Genomic DNA, 21,289 nt, shown 5'->3' with positions numbered 1-21,289 from the left:
CCCTCCCACCTTCACTAGTCAGAACTGGTAAAGTGGCTCCAAAATTCATGAAAGATCCTTTGTTTGGTTTTGGTACGATATTATGCACCATGTTTAAGCTAGGAACATGAAAATATATATTCATAGTCTCACTCGGTGTATCTACACCTCCCATGAAACTTGGGTTTCTAACTCCGTCTGGTAAAGAAGTAGGGTTTTCTCTGTAAATATGTATCCCAGATAGGACATATTTGATCTCATTAGAATGCTCACGTTAATCCGAGATGAATGATAGGTTTGGTCTGACTCTGTCATGTTTTGTAGTGAAGTTATAGAAATTAGAGAGAATAGTTTAAAGTTTAGGCAGAATGTAGAGAGAGGAGGGTCTGAATAAGCCAGCCCTTCTGTGATGTCAAAGCCTTAAGGTATTAAGTTTGTGGCAGGAGCCCCAGCTCAGTCTCTTCTGCTGATGTCTCCTGCTGGACTGCTTGTCTTCTGAAGCCAGCAGCACGTCCAAATGAGCTGGGACATATGGAAAAACTCCACTAGCCTGGATGCCTGTCATGCTTTAAACATGTGAGTGTTGCTTTTCTCATTTATTCCCTTTATGTTATAATTACCCATGTACATAATTGCAATTGTCTCATTTGTAACTTCTTTATAAAATATTTTTGATAAAGCACTGCCTAATTAATTTTAAATGGGATATACTATTATATATTAGTTCGTTCTCCTGTTCTAAACCGTACCCTAAGTCTCTTGAAGGGAAAATACGCTACTGTTACTGTTGTGTTGGGTTAGCTTCGGACCCGTTTAATCGAAGCTGGTGGCAGCGAAAGTGCGCTGACTGTTGGATTATGCTGAAGCAACTGCGGGTTTGATAATTATTGTTCCTGCCTGAGTGGGAGTAGTTATTGCGTCGCTGCAGCGTGCCCAATAGCCAGTACATAGCAGGCAGCCTTTCTGGCGACTAATTACCCTAGGTGCAGTACCTAATCTGACCTGAGAGTAAGGGGGGCGCCAGAGAGCTGCAAGTGTTAAGTAACATAGTAACATAGTAACATAGTTAGTAAGGCCGAAAAAAGACATTTGTCCATCCAGTTCAGCCTATATTCCATCATAATAAATACCCAGATCTACGTCCTTCTACAGAACCTAATAATTGTATGATACAATATTGTTCTGCTCCAGGAAGACATCCAGGCCTCTCTTGAACCCCTCGACTGAGTTCGCCATCACCACCTCCTCAGGCAAGCAATTCCAGATTCTCACTGCCCTAACAGTAAAGAATCCTCTTCTATGTTGGTGAAAAAACCTTCTCTCCTCCAGACGCAAAGAATGCCCCCTTGTGCCCGTCACCTTCCTTGGTATAAACAGATCCTCAGCGAGATATTTGTATTGTCCCCTTATATACTAATACATGGTTATTAGATCGCCCCTCAGTCGTCTTTTTTCTAGACTAAATAATCCTAATTTCGCTAATCTATCTGGGTATTGTAGTTCTCCCATCCCCTTTATTAATTTTGTTGCCCTCCTTTGTACTCTCTCTAGTTCCATTATATCCTTCCTGAGCACCGGTGCCCAAAACTGGACACAGTACTCCATGTGCGGTCTAACTAGGGATTTGTACAGAGGCAGTATAATGCTCTCATCATGTGTATCCAGACCTCTTTTAATGCACCCCATGATCCTGTTTGCCTTGGCAGCTGCTGCCTGGCACTGGCTGCTCCAGGTAAGTTTATCATTAACTAGGATCCCCAAGTCCTTCTCCCTGTCAGATTTACCCAGTGGTTTCCCGTTCAGTGTGTAATGGTGATATTGATTCCCTCTTCCCATGTGTATAACCTTACATTTATCATTGTTAAACCTCATCTGCCACCTTTCAGCCCAAGTTTCCAACTTATCCAGATCCATCTGTAGCAGAATACTATCTTCTCTTGTATTAACTGCTTTACATAGTTTTGTATCATCTGCAAATATCGATATTTTACTGTGTAAACCTTCTACCAGATCATTAATGAATATGTTGAAGAGAACAGGTCCCAATACTGACCCCTGCGGTACCCCACTGGTCACAGCGACCCAGTTAGAGACTATACCATTTATAACCACCCTCTGCTTTCTATCACTAAGCCAGTTACTAACCCATTTACACACATTTTCCCCCAGACCAAGCATTCTCATTTTATGTACCAACCTCTTGTGCGGCACGGTATCAAACGCTTTGGAAAAATCGAGATATACCACGTCCAATGACTCACCGTGGTCCAGTCTATAGCTTACCTCTTCATAAAAACTGATTAGATTGGTTTGACAGGAGCGATTTCTCATAAACCCATGCTGATATGGAGTTAAACAGTTATTCTCATTGAGATAATCCAGAATAACATCCCTCAGAAACCCTTCAAATATTTTACCAACAATAGAGGTTAGACTTACTGGCCTATAATTTCCAGGTTCACTTTTAGAGCCCTTTTTGAATATTGGCACCACATTTGCTATGCGCCAGTCCTGCGGAACAGACCCTGTCGCTATAGAGTCACTAAAAATAAGAAATAATGGTTTATCTATTACATTACTTAGTTCTCTTAGTACTCGTGGGTGTATGCCATCCGGACCCGGAGATTTATCTATTTTAATCTTATTTAGCCGGTTTCGCACCTCTTCTTGGGTTAGATTGGTGACCCTTAATATAGGGTTTTCATTGTTTCTTGGGATTTCACCTAGCATTTCATTTTCCACCGTGAATACCGTGGAGAAGAAGGTGTTTAATATGTTAGCTTTTTCCTCGTCATCTACAACCATTCTTTCCTCACTATTTTTTAAGGGGCCTACATTTTCAGTTTTTATTCTTTTACTATTGATATAGTTGAAGAACAGTTTGGGATTAGTTTTACTCTCCTTAGCAATGTGCTTCTCTGTTTCCTTTTTGGCAGCTTTAATTAGTTTTTTAGATAAAGTATTTTTCTCCCTATGGTTTTTTAGAGCTTCAATGGTGCCATCCTGCTTTAGTAGTGCAAATGCTTTCTTTTTACTGTTAATTGCCTGTCTTACTTCTTTGTTTAGCCACATTGGGTTTTTCCTATTTCTAGTCCTTTTATTCCCACAAGGTATAAACCGCTTACACTGCCTATTTAGGATGTTCTTAAACATTTCCCATTTATTATCTGTATTCTCATTTCTGAGGATATTGTCCCAGTCTACCAGATTAAGGGCATCTCTAAGCTGGTCAAACTTTGCCTTCCTAAAGTTCAATGTTTTTGTGACTCCCTGACAAGTCCCCCTAGTGAAAGACAGGTGAAACTGCACAATATTGTGGTCGCTATTTCCTAAATGCCCAACCACCTGCAGATTTGTTATTCTGTCAGGTCTATTAGATAGTATTAGGTCTAAAAGTGCTGCTCCTCTGGTTGGATTCTGCACCAATTGTGAAAGATAATTTTTCTTGGTTATTAGCAGAAACCTGTTACCTTTATGGGTTTCACAGGTTTCTGTTTCCCAGTTAATATCCGGGTAGTTAAAGTCCCCCATAACCAGGACCTCATTATGGGTTGCAGCTTCATCTATCTGCTTTAGAAGTAGACTTTCCATGCTTTCTGTTATATAAGTGGAACTGTAAGCGGGATATACATAAATCCCTGCAGTTCGTGGTATATAGAAAAGCAGTGGGATACCTAAAATAAGCCCCTGCTGTAAACTAAGAGGTCAATAGCCTTGTGTGTGGTTTTTCATCACATTGTTAGCAGTGGAGGGATAACTAAGATAAGCCCCCCTGCACATGTGATAGCCGTCTGTTGGCCTAAAGTCACCCCGACCCGTGACGTAGGGGTGACGGTCACGGTGTGAATCCTGACCAATTGGTGACAGCGGTCAGGGGAATCATGACAATTGGTGGCGAGGCGGTGGGATATCTTAGAGCATTAGTGATTTGGTTTGAGTAATCATTCCTCTCACTAAAAACTTGCAGAAAGTTCTTGCGAGGACTCTGCGCAAATAAGTTTGGAGAACGAACTCAGTGCTTTTTAGTTGTGAGACAATTGCGTACTGGTAATTATCCCCTCCCTTTCTCTTCGTTTTTCTATCCTATCTTTTATTTGGCAACCATGGCTGCGAAAGGGGAAGCCTGGTACAACCAGCAGAAGAAGGACTTTCTTGCTGGGATATGCACGTGCCATGGCCTGAACCCCCAGGGGAAGACCAAGACTCAAATGGTCGCTGAACTGGTGCAATTTGAAGCAGACCAAGCCAGGTCACAGAGCCCAGAGGCCGCAGAAGCCAGTACAAGCGAACATGGTGCTGCAGCAGAGGTCCAACCACTGAATACGGGCCCTACTGGCAACCAGGGGGGTGCAGACCTCCTCCTGCAGATGGCTCTGCAACAATGCTCCGCAGATGACCTAGAGAGGCGTCTGCAGCTGATCCAGCAATACCAGGAGCGAGCCGAGCGAGAGGCCGAGCGATCTGAGCGGAAGGCTGAGAGAGCCGAGCGCCGAGCCCAGCGAGAACATGAACTGGAGATGCTCCGGCAGGGGGGGATGCCCTCCACCGCCCAGAGACGTGAGCCCAGCAGCGCTCAGATACCTAAGCCCCGGCCCGATCACTTTCCTGTTATGGAGAAGGACGGGGACTTGGACACTTTTTTGCGGGCCTTTGAGAAAGCCTGCAGGCAGTACCAGCTGCCTACAGATGAATGGGCCCGATACCTGACACCAGGGCTGAGAGGTAAAGCTCTGGAGGCGTTTGCTGCCCTCCCTCAAGAACAAGATGGTGACTATGAGACCATCAAAAAGGCTCTGATAGCCAAGTACCAGCTTACACCCGAGGTGTACCGTAGAAAGTTCCGGACCCTCCAACGTGGCCCACACGACAGTTACAGTGATGTGGTGCATGGAATGGGGACCCACTTTGACCAGTGGACCCAAGGACTGTCAGTGACCACCTTTGCACAGCTGCGAGACCTGATGATCAAAGACCAGTTCTTTCATCTTTGCCCAGCTGAGGTGCGACAGTTCGTGATGGACAGAGAACCCAAAGACGTGACGAAAGCAGCGCAGATTGCCGATGCCTATGAGGCCAACCGTAGATCGGAAGTGCGGAAGCCAGTCACCACCAGCTGGAGAGGGGGTAAGCCTGCAACCAACGCCAGTACCCCTGCCAGCCAACACACCAGAGGTCCTGTCCCCGTGGCCAACAGCACCAGACCGACCACCGAACCTCGCACGTGTTACACCTGCCATCAGACTGGTCATATCAGTCCCTCCTGCCCAACCAAGCAGAAGAACACCCCAGCCAAGGCCTCAGGGCCTAATGCAGCAGTTCTTTTGGTGGGTGGTGTGGTTGGGAGGGTGTGTGACAACGTACAGCACGTCACTGTGGGAGGCCATGTTGCTACAGGCCTCAAGGACACCGGGGCTCCCCCCCTTCACTAGCTGACTCTACTTGTTTCTCTCTGGGTTACGGACTGTATGCTAGAAGGGGGTTTTATTGCCCTGGGGTCGTAAATTCCAGGCTCAGAGGAAAGTCCCTCACCCCTCCCACCTTCACTAGTCAGAACTGGTAAAGTGGCTCCAAAATTCATGAAAGATCCTTTGTTTGGTTTTGGTACGATATTATGCACCATGTTTAAGCTAGGAACATGAAAATATATATTCATAGTCTCACTCGGTGTATCTACACCTCCCATGAAACTCGGGGTTCTAACTCCGTCTGGTAAAGAAGTAGGGTTTTCTCTGTAAATATGTATCCCAGATAGGACATATTTGATCTCATTAGAATGCTCACGTTAATCCGAGATGAATGATAGGTTTGGTCTGACTCTGTCATGTTTTGTAGTGAAGTTATAGAAATTAGAGAGAATAGTTTAAAGTTTAGGCAGAATGTAGAGAGAGGAGGGTCTGAATAAGCCAGCCCTTCTGTGATGTCAAAGCCTTAAGGTATTAAGTTTGTGGCAGGAGCCCCAGCTCAGTCTCTTCTGCTGATGTCTCCTGCTGGACTGCTTGTCTTCTGAAGCCAGCAGCACGTCCAAATGAGCTGGGACATATGGAAAAACTCCACTAGCCTGGATGCCTGTCATGCTTTAAACATGTGAGTGTTGCTTTTCTCATTTATTCCCTTTATGTTATAATTACCCATGTACATAATTGCAATTGTCTCATTTGTAACTTCTTTATAAAATATTTTTGATAAAGCACTGCCTAATTAATTTTAAATGGGATATACTATTATATATTGGTTCGTTCTCCTGTTCTAAACCGTACCCTAAGTCTCTTGAAGGGAAAATACGCTACTGTTACTGTTGTGTTGGGTTAGCTTCGGACCCGTTTAATCGAAGCTGGTGGCAGCGAAAGTGCGCTGACTATTGGATTATGCTGAAGCAACTGCGGGTTTGATAATTATTGTTCCTGCCTGAGTGGGAGTAGTTATCGCATCGCTGCAGCGTGCCCAATAGCCAGTACATAGCAGGCAGCCTTTCTGGCGACTAATTACCCTAGGTGCAGTACCTAATCTGACCTGAGAGTAAGGGGGGCGCCAGAGAGCTGCAAGTGTTAAGTGGAACTGTAAGCGGGATATACATAAATCCCTGCAGTTCGTGGTATATAGAAAAGCAGTGGGATACCTAAAATAAGCCCCTGCTGTAAACTAAGAGGTCAATAGCCTTGTGTGTGGTTTTTCATCACATTGTTAGCAGTGGAGGGATAACTAAGATAAGCCCCCCTGCACATGTGATAGCCGTCTGTTGGCCTAAAGTCACCCCGACCCGTGACGTAGGGGTGACGGTCACGGTGTGAATCCTGACCAATTGGTGACAGCGGTCAGGGGAATCGTGACACCCACAGTTCCAGCTGCATGCAGCACAACAGCTCCATCTAGTGCCCACAGTTCCAGCACCATGCAGCACAACAGCTCCATCTAGTGCCCACAGCTCCAGCTCCACGCAGCACAACAGCTCCATCTAGTGCCCACAGTTCCAGCTCCACGCAGCACAACAGCTCCATCTTGTACCCACAGTTCCAGCTCCACGCAGCACAACAGCTCCATCTAGTGTCCACAGCTCCAGCTCCAGGCAGCACAACAGCTCCAGCTCCACACTGCACAACAGCTCCATCTAGTGCCCACAGTTCCAGCTCCACGCAGCACAACAGCTCCATCTAGTGCCCACAGCTCCAGCTCCACACAGCAAAACAGCTCCATCTAGTGCCCACAGATCCAGCTCCACGCAGCACAATAGCTCCATCTAGTGTCCACAGCTCCAGCTCCAGGCAGCGCAACAGCTCCATCTAGTGTCCACAGCTCCAGCTCCAAGCAGCACAACAGCTCCATCTAGTGCACACAGCTCCAGCTCCACACAGCACAACAGCTCCATCTAGTGCCCACAGCTGCAGCTCCACACAGCAAAACAGCTCCATCTAGTGCCCACAGCTCCAGCTGCACACAGCACAACAGCTCCATCTAGTGCCCACAGCTCCATCTCCACGCAGCACAACAGCTCCATCTAGTGCCCACAGTTCCAGCTCTACGCAGCACAACAGCTCCATCTAGTGTCCACAGCTCCAGCTCCAGGCAGCACAACAGCTCTATCTGGTGCCAACAGCTCCAGCTCCACGCAGCACAACAGCTCCATCTAGTGCCCACAGCTCCATCTTCACACAGCACAACAGCTCCATCTAGTGCCCACAGCTCCTGCTCCATGCAGCACAACAGCTCCATCTAGTGTCCACAGCTCCAGCTCCAGGCAGCACAACAGCACCATCTAGTGCCCACAGTTCCAGCTCCATGCACACAACAGCTCCATCTAGTGCCCACAGCTCCAGCTCCACGCAGCACAACAGCTCCATCTAGTGCCCACAGCTCCAGCTCCACGCAGCACAACAGCTCCATCTAGTGCCCACAGCTCCAGCTCCACGCAGCACAACAGCTCCATCTAGTGCCCACAGCTCCAGCTCCACACAGCACAACAGCTCCATCTCGTGCCCACAGCTCCAGCTCCAAGCAGCACAACAGCTCCATCTAGTGCGCACAGCTCCAGCTCCACACAGCACAACAGCTCCATCTAGTGCCCACAGTTACAGCTCCATGTAGCACAACAGCTCCATCTAGTGCGGCAGTTCCCACAGCTCCATGCAGCACAACAGCTCCATCTAGTGTCCACAGCTCCAGCTCCAGGCAGCACAACAGCTCCAGCTCCACACTGCACAACAGCTCCATCTAGTGCCCACAGTTCCAGCTCCACGCAGCACAACAGCTCCATCTAGTGCCCACAGCTCCAGCTCCACACAGCAAAACAGCTCCATCTAGTGCCCACAGATCCAGCTCCACGCAGCACAATAGCTCCATCTAGTGTCCACAGCTCCAGCTCCAGGCAGCGCAACAGCTCCATCTAGTGTCCACAGCTCCAGCTCCAAGCAGCACAACAGCTCCATCTAGTGCACACAGCTCCAGCTCCACACAGCACAACAGCTCCATCTAGTGCCCACAGCTGCAGCTCCACACAGCAAAACAGCTCCATCTAGTGCCCACAGCTCCAGCTGCACACAGCACAACAGCTCCATCTAGTGCCCACAGCTCCATCTCCACGCAGCACAACAGCTCCATCTAGTGCCCACAGTTCCAGCTCTACGCAGCACAACAGCTCCATCTAGTGTCCACAGCTCCAGCTCCAGGCAGCACAACAGCTCTATCTGGTGCCAACAGCTCCAGCTCCACGCAGCACAACAGCTCCATCTAGTGCCCACAGCTCCATCTTCACACAGCACAACAGCTCCATCTAGTGCCCACAGCTCCTGCTCCATGCAGCACAACAGCTCCATCTAGTGTCCACAGCTCCAGCTCCAGGCAGCACAACAGCACCATCTAGTGCCCACAGCTCCAGCTCCACACAGCACAACAGCTCCATCTAGTGCCCACAGCTCCAGCTCCACGCAGCACAACAGCTCCATCTACTGCCCACAGCTCCAGCTCCACACAGCACAACAGCTCCATCTAGTGCCCACATCTCCACATCCATGTAGCACAACAGCTCCATCTAGTGCCCACAGCTCCACACAGCACAACAGCTCCATCTAGTGCCCACAGCTCCTGCTCCATGTAGCACAACAGCTCCATCTAGTGCCCACAGCTCCAGCTCCACACAGCACAACAGCTCCATCTAGTGCCCACAGCTCCAGCTCCACGCAGCACAACAGCTCCATCTAGTGCCCACAGCTCCAGCTCCACGCAGCACAATAGCTCCATCTAGTGTCCACAGCTCCAGCTCCACGCAGCACAACAGCTCCATCTAGTGCCCACAGCTCCAGCTCCACACAGCACAACAGCTCCATCTAGTGCCCACAGCTCCAGCTCCACGCAGCACAACAGCTCCATCTAGTGCCCACAGCTCCAGCTCCACGCAGCACAACAGCTCCATCTAGTGCCCACAGTTACAGCTCCATGTAGCACAACAGCTCCATCTAGTGCGGCAGTTCCCACAGCTCCATGCAGCACAACAGCTCCATCTAGTGCCCACAGCTCCAGCTCCACACAGCACAACAGCTCCATCTAGTGCCAACAGCTCCAGCTCCAAACAGCACAACAGCTCCATCTAGTGCCCACAGCTTCAGCTCCACGCAGCACAACAGCTCCATCTAGTGCCCACAGCTCCATCTTCACACAGCACAACAGCTCCATCTAGTGCCCACAGCTCCTGCTCCATGCAGCACAACAGCTCCATCTAGTGTCCACAGCTCCAGCTCCAGGCAGCACAACAGCACCATCTAGTGCCCACAGTTCCAGCTCCACGCACACAACAGCTCCATCTAGTGCCCACAGCTCCTGCTCCACGCAGCACAACAGCTCCATCTAGTGCCCACAGCATCTGCTCCATGTAGCACAACAGCTCCATCTAGTGCCCACAGCTCCTGCTCCATGTAGCACAACAGCTCCATCTAGTGCCCACAGCTCCAGCTCCACGCAGCACAACAGCTCCATCTAGTGCCCACAGCTCCAGCTCCACGCAGCACAACAGCTCCATCTAGTGCCCGCAGCTCCAGCTCCACACAGCACAACAGCTCCATCTCGTGCCCACAGCTCCAGCTCCAAGCAGCACAACAGCTCCATCTAGTTCCCACAGCTCCAGCTCCAGCTCCACGCAGCACAACAACTCCATCTGGTGCCCACAGCTCCATCTCCACATAGCACAACAGCTCCGTCTAGTGCCCACAGCTCCACGCAGCACAACAGCTCCATCTGGTGCCCACAGCTCCATCTTCACATAGCACAACAGCTCCATCTAGTACCCACAGTTCCAGCTCCAGGCAGCACAACAGCTCCATCTAGTGGCCACAGCTCCATCTCCACACAGATTTGCAGAGCTGCCTGGTCCTCGGTCCATTCCTTTACTAAACATTACAAATTAGATTTGTTCTGTCCCTACATGAGGCGAATGGAGGTATGGTTGATTAATAAGCGTTGTGAGAGAGAATCGTACCTTCGTATTTTCTCAAAATGAGGCAGACAGGACCAATGCTGCTCAGCGTCCGAAGAGATGATGCACACCAGGGATTTATTTGGAAATCTGGACATACAGGGTATAACTGGTAATACAGTACTTTCTCCAGAAATGCAGGTGTAGACAAGGTTCAGTAAGATGTAGCACCAAGTGTGATTGCAAGTGTGAGCAACAAAAGAGAGTGAGTGGTCGAAAGACTGATGCCTTCCTAAGCCAGTTAAAGAGCGTGTCCTCTCACAACAGAAAGTAAACTGAAAATGGCTGCCAGAGGAAGAGAAGACTTGACCCCTGAACCAGAAGTGAAAGACATACCCACAAGAAATAATGAATAACAAGCTGCCATGCGGAAAAAGGCCATTGGGTGGCAGCAGAGTTAAATATAACAACATACACAGCATGAAGATGCATAAAACTAAAGAATACAACTTACACGGAACAGCACACTACCTGTCTGAAATTCCGTAAGGGATTTCACTATATTAATGTCCTTGAAATAAAGTCCATCCACCTAGAAAATGAAACCAAACATGCATGCAATGCAATAACAACGTTAAACAAGATAAGACATTAAGTCAGTTCCTGAGATAATCCAAAGGAAAACCCATCTTCGGATCAGAGAAGCCGCACTAGGCCAAACTATCTCTGACCCACTGTAATCCAATGGACAAAGTACTAGTGCAGTGTTCTGTTCATAGTTTATCCTACCGGAATGTCCTTAGTAGAGAGTGGTTTTTGGCAGACATGCCAACCGTGACACTTTGTCTCCTTGTGAATTGTGATGAGATCTCGCAATGTGGATTAACCTTGCAATAGTCTTGACGAGTTACATCCAACTGGAGAAGCGTTCGAAGCGCTGGCAACCGTAGGTGGAGGTTGGTTTAGCGTTCGTGGCCAGAGCACTGACCTAGGAGCGGACTTCTGGATCATCATCCGGATCCTGGATGCTAAAGACTTCCTGGACACATTCACTTCCCTTCTGTTCCAGCAGAAACTTTGGACCTGAAAGCCAAGAAGAGTTAGCAAAAGAATTTATAGACATAGGTCTAGTGGCATGGTCGGCTGGATTAAGTTCAGATGGGATATAGTGCCACTGTTCAGGTTTGGAAGATCTTCTTATTCTCTCGATGCGGTTAGTGACGTACACGTAGAAGCGCCTTGTTTGGCTGTAGATGTAACCGAAGACAACTTTACTGTCACTGTAGTATTGTACATCATCTATGTGAGTGTCCTGAATAAAGTTTGCAACTTCTACTGCAAGCTCAGCCCCACAGAGTTCAAGCCTGGGAATAGTGTGGTCAAGCTTGGGAGCCAACTTAGCCTTGCCGAAAACGAAACCAACGTGATCTTGGTTGTCGGATCCCGTCACCGTCAGGTAGGCAACAGCTGCAATGGCCTCCGTGGATGCATCCGAGAACACATGGAGTTCCGTCCTAGTGCTAGTGCAGCGCCCCAGAGACCTGGTCGTTGCAGTATGGCACTCTGCCGCTAAGGAGAGTGGCGGTACGTCTGATGGCACTAAAGAGTTCTCCTGACCAGGTATCACCAGAACACATTACACTTCACACTCCGGCCACTAGGGGGAGAAAAAGGCTTTATTTATTGGGCCACTCCTCACACTGGTAAAACTAGGGGCTAGGGAGGAAGTTAGTCAGAAGCTGACTGGGTTGGAACCAGGCAACATCCCGTGGCAGGGGGTGTTGCAGGGAGAAGGCACAGGGGGGTCCCTGTCAGGCGTGGGAACCTGGCAGGTGCCTAGCGTACAGAACAGAACGTAACGGAACCGCGCCTGCACACCCTGCAGCGGTATCCAGGAGAGAGACACGAAGGGAAGGATATTGTGGAACAGTGTAAACGAGATCAAGCACAAAGGAGAGCCAGTAAGAGTTGTGCCGAGAGAGAGAGGCAACATCTTACTGAGGCGCGTAGTCGGTGGCCGGATCACCGTAGGAGTAACTGACTTCAGGCCTTACTTCAAATTCCACCGGACAGTTAATTATAGGTTGGCTGTCTACCTTACTACACCTACGAAGACATAGGGGGCAACGCGTGGAGAGGGGCATCTCTAGGGTCCCGGAAGAGCTCCGAGCCTTCCCGTCAAACGGGTGGCGTCCTAGCCATAACATATCTGGGGGACATTAGAAACTAGTAACATCTGGAACCAAAGAACGAGAGAGAGAGAGAGAGCTGTAGAGAACGAACGAACGGGAACAGCAGTTGTGAGGACTATTCCGAATGCTCAGCAGGGTAGCACTACAACACACAGGCGCTAGTGGTAGGCAACGATTTCCATCTGCGAAGGAAACTCTGGATGTGCCCATCGGACCGGCCGGTCTCTGATAGCCCGGTTAAACGTGCTCTGGATTGAGGATCCTGAAGTCTTCAGTAAAGAGGTAAAGAGACTGCAACCTTGTGTCCTCGTTATTGCCTGCACCTCACACCATTACCATCTACCTTACTGGAAAGCCCTGGGGACATACTTCACCTGTGGGAAGGTATACCATCCAGCTGCCATTCCATCACCCCAGCGGACCCCACAGCAGCGTCGGTCACCCTGACCGAACACCACAGGTGGCGTCACGAACCCCTGACAGACTCTATCACCACCTTTATTGGACGCCCCTTAGCAGGGTCACGACCGGGTCCAGCCACCGTGACAACCCCAGAACTGAGACAGAAAGGACCGGTGCCGAGTAACCCGTAGCCCTGTGTCTGGGGGCGCTCCACTAGCAGCAAGTGAGATTCCAGCGTAGCATCTCGGTTTATGGATTTCATCCAAAGCACACAAAGACTGCTTCCAGGTTTCCCATTTTGGTTCCTTATCAGGAGGTAGTGGGGTATCCCAGTCCTTGACGGTTTTGGAAAGCTGTCTCAGAAGGGATTTACCTTGTATGGTAATTGGTGCCACGAATCCCAGTGGGTCATATAGGCTATTTACCACTGACAGGACACCACGTTTAGTGAATGGTTTGTCTGCACAGTTGATTTGGAAACCGAAGGTGTCGGCTGACAGGTTCCACGTCAGGCCTAAGCTTCTTTGCACAGGCGGACGGTCTGGTCCTAGGTCTATGTCCTTGAATCCAGGTGCGTGGTCACTTGACTCAAAGGCTCTCATGACAGCCGAGCTGTTTGAAGCAATTTTGTGCAGTCTAAGCTTCACCAGGTACAGCATATGTTGGGTCCTTTTAAGTAGGTCGATTGCCACTTCTTCTGTGGGTAGAGATTTAAGTCCATCATCTACGTAAAAGTCTTTCTCTACAAAGTCTCTGGCGTCTGTTCCATACTCGGATTCTCCTTCTAGTGCAGTTCTCCGCAGGCCATATGTTGCCACTGCGGGTGAAGGGCTGTTCCCAAATACGTGCACCCGCATGCGATACTCCACCATCTCTTTGCTGGGGTCATTGTCCTTGTACCATAGGAACCTGAGGAAATTCCTCTGGTCTCTCTATGAAACAGTGGAACATCTGTTCAATGTCGGCGGTGATGGCAATGGGCTTTTTCCTGAACCTCATCAACACTCCTACTAGGTTGTTCGTTAGATTAGGACCTGTGAGGAGGACATCATTGAGAGACACGCCTTGATGTTTGGCGCTTGAATCAAAGACAACTCAAATTTGTTTAGGCTTCTTCGGGTGATATACTCCAAATGAGGGTAGGTACCAGCACTCCTCGTTTTCCTTTAAGGGAGGCGCTGGCTCCGCATGGTTGTTATGGAATATTTTGCCCATAAAGGTGACGAAGTGTTCTTTCATCTCTGGTGAGTGTGCGCTGGAGAGAGTTGAATCTGGACAAGGCTTGTTCATGATTGTTTGGGAGCCTTACCCTGGTAGCTCGGAAGGGTAAGGGGAAAACCCAGTGATTAGTCTTGTCCTTGAGGAACTCATTGTCCATTATCCTGACAAATTCCTTGTCTTCCATAGACGGGGCTACTTTGTTGTTATCCTTAGTGGTACGAAACACAGATTTTCCCAAGTCGTCTGCATAGGGAGAAGGGATAACATCAGGCAGCTGTACAGGATCTTGAAGCTTTTCCTTCACCTCATAGTGATGAGGACATGGTTTGCAGAAAGTAGTGCGCCCGTCTTGGCGTACGTAGGTCTTAAAGGAATGGACTCCTGTTCAAGCATACATTTCCTATGACTACCCACCCCAAGTCAAGTCTCTGGGCGTAGGGGGCATAGTCGGGACCATTACACTGTTGGCGGACCTTATGTATACTCAAATTGTCTCTGCCAAGCAGAAGTAGGATTTCAGCGTCTGTGTCCAAAGGTGGGATAACGCTGGCTAGATGCCTTAAGTGTGGTTGGTGGAAAGCAGCTTCCGGGGTAGGGATCTCATCCCTTTTGTTGCGTATTTGATCGCATTCGATTAGCGTAGGTAGGGGTATTTCTACGTCTCCATTGACAGGAGAAGCGATGAAACCTTGTGCTCTTCTACCGCTAGTCTCTATGCGCCCCAAGCAAGTATTCAGAGTGTAGGGCGTTGCTAGTCCCTTGATTCTGAAGGCTTCAAAGAACTCAGGTCCAGCTAGGGATCGATTGCTCTGATCATCAATGATGGCGTACATTTTTACTGCCTTCTCTGGTTGCCCTTCTGGATAGATTCTGATTAGGCATATCCTGGCACAGCATTTAGCACTTTGATTCTCCCCACATACCTCTGAGCATGAGCAGGAAACAGCTGTGGTGGACTTGATGTGATTCTGTGGCTCCCCGCCATGGTTTGTAGCGGGACTAGAGGTAACTGCAACTGCTGGATCGCCGGTGACTGAGGCTGGGTGCAAAGCTGATGGGTGTCTGTCGCTGTGACACTCTTCACACTTAATGACAGATTTACAGTCCTTGGCCATGTGTTCTGATGAAGCGCAGTACTTGAAACATACCCCAAGTTCACTGAGGATTCTCTTGCGCTCCTGCATGGTTATGGATCTGAAGCCTCTACATTTGTTCAGTTAGTGTGGTCTTTTATGAATGGGAAACTCACGATTGAAAGACTTATCCCTCGACGGAATAGTGTACTGCTTATCGGCAGGTACTGCAGGTGATGGCAGGTTAGTCTTTCTGACGCTTACACTGTTCCTTGAGTCCTTGCGTCTATGTGTGATGCTCTCATACCTTGATGAAGGTGTTGCTAGAGCTGCAGTGTTAGACTCCAGGAAGTCGAGGCTAGGGTCGTTCCTCATTTGGGCTTGTTCGTCAATGAACTTGCAGAACTGAATGAACGGAGGAAAGGTGACGTCATGTGATCTTTTATACCTGGAGACGCACACTGCCCACTTCTCTTGCAGACTATGTGGCAGCTTTGAGACGATCGGGTTCACCCCATGGGCAGTGTCCAGGTAGCACAGTCCAGACAGATGAGGGTCTCTTTTAGCAAGATCCAGCTCCATAAGCAGGTCACTTAAGTCCAGAAGCTTGTGGGCTTCCTTAAGGTTGATCCTTGGAACGTTCTGCAGTCTCTTGAATAGGGACTTTTCTATGGCTTCAGCGCTGCCGTAAGTTCTTTCAAGTCTCTGCCAGGCCGCAGCGAGGCCTGCTTCAGCTTGCCCCACATAGATGGTCCTAAGACTCTTAATACGATTTGTGGATTCGGGACCCAACCATTTTACCAGGAGGTCGAGCTCCTGCTCCGCGGATAGGTTGAGATCGGCAATGGCGGCCTTGAAGGTTGCTTTCCAGGCTCTGTAGTTCTCTGCACGGTCATCAAATTTTGAGAGGCTAGTGCTGATTAGCTCCCTGCTCACCATGAACCTGGCAAACTCGGACATGTCCGATCCTTCACTCCTTGTTACCGTATCAGCTTGTGGTGCCCCTCGGGCGTATAAGCTCTGTGGCGTGGAAGGGTGAATTGTTCCCGGGTAGAATGATGTTGCTGCAGGGTTGAGCTGTGGTTTAACCTCTGGAGATTCTGATGACTGCTGCTTGAACTGTGGAGGCGGGTTGGAGTGTGCCTTGCGGTCGTCTTGCGGTGATGACTGCTCCTGAGGGTTTGCATCACGGCGTTGGTCTTGGGTCTCTGTCGGGGCTGTGGGCGATACTGGCACCATAGGTTGGGCTGACTTGGACGTTTCCACAATGTTGGGTTGAACGTCACTGGAGAAGGTGTGCGCTGCAGGTATCTGTTTCTGCACGTAGTCTCTGGTACGAACAGCTGGGTCGTCTTCTTCCTGTGGTGGCAGGGATATTGGGTCGAGGTTATGCTTCAATGCTTGCTCGAGTATTTTTACTTCAACTAATGCGATTTCTTCCTCCATTTCTGTTTGAAGAATCTTTGCTCTAGCCTCTGCTTCTGTTTGAAGAATCCTTGCTTGAGCCTCTGCTTCTGTTTGAAGAATCTTTGCTCGAGCCTCTGCTTCTGCTTTCTTTGCTTCTGCTTTAGCCTCTGCTTCTGCTTTCTTTTCTGTGTATGAACGTCTTAGTTTGGACCGTTCTGCATTTAAACGGGCCTCTAGGATTCTGTCGCTGAGGGCTGAAGTTCTTCAGCAGGATGATTTGTATGACCGAACAGAGTGTTTAGACGAGGCTGACCTGTGCGATCTAGTTTCTTGCAGATGGGCGATACGAAGCTCTGCTTTATCTTTGGCATCTTGCACGGCAGCGTCCCTTTCTCTGTCTATGGAATCTGCCTTGCTTAACTCTGATAGGGCTTCGCCGATTTTAGAGTCTTTTAGGAAGGCAGCATACTTTGCGATCTCTTGTATCTGCTGTGGGCCGTGTCTAGCTGTCTTATAGTGTCCTGTAAACTCGCTGCATCATCTTTGTGGCGTTGGACGCTTGACATGAGGGAGGTGACTCGCCCCCATGAGTCGTCCAGGTTGTCATTGAACTCATCCCTTGTGGAACAGTAATTCTCGAGGACCTTTAATGTTGGCTTGATCGAGCGTACTGGTCGTGTATCTGGGTCTGCTGCGGAAGCAGGCTCTGCTTCCCGGTCTTCATAATGGACAGTATCGGGTTGTATCACTGTATCACATTACAGTGATGAATATGCGGCTCCACCTCCCATAGGGGTGGAGCCGCATATTCATCACTGTAATAAGCGGCACCACGTGACCATTCATACAGGAAGAGCTGCGACACTGAGAGGATGGAAGCGTCGAGGGAACTGGGTAAGTATTTTAATGCCAGCAGGCGGGCGCACAGGGGGTGGGAGGGGGGTGATTACCGGGAACTTTATTTTAACAACAAAAATTTAAAAAAAAAAAATGATTTTTCATTCCTTCTCTCCAGCGAACGCTGCTGGGAAGAAGGAATGAATTCTGGATTCAGCACCCAAAGCAGGGGACAGCGCTTAACTCTAGCACTGTCTCCTGCACGGTGCGTGTGGTACCCAGTCGCCACACAGATGACACACAGCTGCCGCACGTGTGCCACACTGATGTGCCACGTGAGTACACGGACACGGATAACTCCAGTACCGATTTTTACGGTACCGGAATTATCTGGACGTGTGGGACATGCCTTACCAGTAATTCGGTTTCTAAGACCCTCAATGACAGCACGGGTAATTTTGCCCCCTAAGAATGTTATGTTCACTTGATTCCTTGCGATTCATTCTGTGGGGTTCTTGGTTTAACACTGAGGATGGAGGGAGGGGAGGGCTACTTAAACGTCTCGTGTTTCCTGTCCCTAATTAGAATAGGGAGGCAACCTCCTGTGTGCCGTCATGGAGGGTCTTAGAAACCAAGTTATGGTAAGTGTAATTCTGTTTTTATGCCATTCCTCGTGCGGTATTAGGTGACTTTATTCTTCGGGTCGGTGCAATTACAGTGATACCAGATTTATATCGGGTTTTTATGTTTGGCTGCTGTCTCACACTAAAAGACGCTTTTTATGAGAAAACTAGTTTTTGCGTCACCGTACTTAGAGAGGTATAACTTTTTTACTTTTGTGCTGATCACGCTGTATGGCAGCTTGATTTTTGCGGGATAAAATGACGTTTTCAGCGGTACCATTTTAATTTACATTCATCTTTTTTATCACATTTTATTCTTCTTTTTGTTAGGCGGTATGATGATACGGAAATTGTTTTCTGCCTCGCTTTTTTATTTTTTTTTATGGTGTTCATATTTATTTATGGGTCTAATATATTTTATATTATTTTTTACTTCTTCCCACTATGGGACTTTCACTTTTTTGCAGTCTGATCGTAGTAATAAAGCGTAGTAATGCAGGAGCATAGTTATAATGTATAGCCTGTGAGTGCTGCAGACACAAGTTAGTGCACTGCACATGATCTAACTAACTTCATAGTGTCTGGTGACCCGGATGTCATCATGATGACGTGGAGGGCAATGATCAGGACCCCACAATTGCCTCGCGGGGTTCTCCGATCCAAGGGCAGAGGGGCTTTCTTCCTTTTGCCTGCTCTCTAAAGCTGTGATCACACCACTCCTGGGATTGAGATCCGGGTGTCACCTGTCAGAATCAGTGGCCACCTGGGGCAATCGCTGGCGCACATCCCCCTGTATGCGGGAGATCGCCATCATGTACATGTACTGCCAATGTTGGGAATGGGATTAAAAAGGCGGAACACCCTAGTGCCACATGAAAGGCAATACATTTGTAGGCAGCTTGTGACGTATATCTCCAGGACATCTAAATCGCCTTGTACACTCTTCCTATTTTTGTGAGTGATTTTTTTTATACACAAGTTGACTGCAGCCTAACGCCGCTGCTTCTTTATGCCACTTACTAATTTTTAGCCTGATGATTTTGGCTGATAGCAGAAAAACCCTCTGTCTGCATCGCCCATTGTGGCCACCATTTATCTCTTCTGCATCGCCCATTGTGGCCACCATTTATCTCTTCTGTATCGTCCATTGTGGCCACCATTTATCTCTTCTGTATCGCCCATTGTGGCCGCCATTTATCTCTTCTGTATCGCCCATTGTGGCCACCATTTATCTCTTCTGCATCGCCCATTGTGGCCACCATTTATCTCTTCTGTATCGTCCATTGTGGCCGCCATTTATCTCTTCTGTATCGTCCATTGTGGCTGCCATTTATCTCTTCTGTATCGCCCATTGTGGCCGCCATTTATCTCTTCTGTATCGTCCATTGTGGCTGCCATTTATCTCTTCTGTATCGCCCATTGTGGCCACCATTTATCTCTTCTGCATCGGCCATTGTGGCCGCCATTTATCTCTTCTGTATCGTCCATTGTGGCCGCCATTTATCTCTTCTGTATTGCCCATTGTGGTCGCCATTTATCTCTTCTGAGTTCCCTGTTGGTAACAGTGAGCAGAGGTGAAAGAACTGGGGAAGGTGGAGGCAGATCGCTGATCTGTGTTAGATGAAGGGAAATCTGCTACCAGCGTCTCTTCTCTACAGATAATTCCCACAAACCGATCATCCTCTTGTGTCTACACAGGTCTCGTTATCCTGACCGCAGTACAACTGTCATCAGGAGAAGTCTATGTGCGGAGAGGATCGAACATCACTGACTGCAGCATGAAATGTCCTCATACTGACGGGGTCCTGCAGCTGTACAGAGACTGTGGAGGAGAGGAGACCCAACTACTGGAGCTGTGGTGTGATACGATGTGGCTCCATAATCGCTATAAGCCCAGACTCCTCTATAACAATAGCACCGGGTGCTGGAGCCTGAGAGACGCCGGGAAGAACGACTCCTGTGTGTACATTGTGGTGTATGACAACGGAACGATATCCCGGAAAACGTTACACGTCACTGTACTAGGTAAGAGCCGCTGATGACCCCAGAGCTCACGCTCTACGGGGAACGAGCGTAACTGCTGTATTTGGAATTTGCTTCCAAAGATGGGGAAATTATTATATGCCTCATAGGGGTTTTACTTTTACTCTGGATAAATATGTTACAGATCTGAAGAGTCTTATGTCTTATCTTCAACCTTAAAAACTATGAAGAAATGAGCTGCATATTCCAGATGAGTACGCATGAATGCTAAGTGGTTATATTACGTCTCTGTCACACAAGTCCATGCCAATTATAATCCGTGACAATATCCTGCTCATCTTATAAGTCGCTGATTGACATTGTCCTGTTAATTAATCTGTGATCTGCAAGTGACTCTCCTAGTTTTACTCTCTCTAGTACAAAGTCCAAAAACCATAGATCCACAGCTGCTCTATAGTAACGCTCTGTATATACTATATATCCACAACTCCTCTCTGTAGTCACACGCTCTGTATATACTGTTATGTCTGCTAATGAAAGGTGTTATGAAGACAATCCAGAGACACAGTGTGCCTAGCGATCAGAGTGCACACAGTGATCTGACAAATACCCAAAAACAAAAGAACGAGCTCTGAGACGTGGAAACTCTTTAGACTGCACACCTGAACCTATCCTAGACACAACTAAAAGCGGCTGTGGATTGCGCCTAACAACTACCTATGCAACTCGGCACAGCCTAAGAAACTAGCTAGCCTGAAGATAGAAAAATAGGCCTGACTTGCCCCCAGAGAAATACCCCAAAGGAAAAGGCAGCCCCCCACATATAATGACTGTGAGTAAGATGAAAAGACAAAACGTAGGGATGAAATAGATTCAGCAAAGTGGGGCCCGATATTCTTAGACAGAGCGAGGACAGTAAAGCGAACTTTGCAGTCTACAAAAAACCCTAAAGCAAAAACCACGCAAGGGGGGCAAAAAGACCCACCGTTCCGGACTAACGGCACGGCGGTACACCCTTTGCGTCTCAGAGCTTCCAGCAAAACAAAAGACAAGCTGGACAGAAAAAAAGCAACAAAACAGCAAAAAAGCACTTAGCTATACAGAGCAGCAGGTCACAGGAACAATCAGGAGAAGCTCAGATCCAACACTGGAACATTGTCAAGGAGCCAGGAT

At 48.5% G+C, this 21,289-nt stretch overlaps 1 protein-coding gene across 1 annotated transcript in view; it reads left to right on the top strand.

Annotated features, from left to right (window-relative positions):
- The window catches only part of LOC138671517 (uncharacterized), a 573,650-nt gene that overhangs the window by 164,754 nt on the left and 387,607 nt on the right, over positions 1–21,289 (top strand). Inside the window, exon 2 of the mRNA XM_069759692.1 lies at positions 19,832–20,158. Within this exon, the coding sequence (XP_069615793.1) occupies positions 19,832–20,158 (327 nt within the window). The remainder of the gene's footprint in view (positions 1–19,831; positions 20,159–21,289) is intronic.

The sequence above is a fragment of the Ranitomeya imitator genome, chromosome 3, assembly GCF_032444005.1.
Source record: "Ranitomeya imitator isolate aRanImi1 chromosome 3, aRanImi1.pri, whole genome shotgun sequence".
In the NCBI taxonomy this organism is placed as follows: Eukaryota; Metazoa; Chordata; class Amphibia; order Anura; family Dendrobatidae; genus Ranitomeya; species Ranitomeya imitator.
This window is presented reverse-complemented; position numbering and strand designations above follow the sequence as displayed.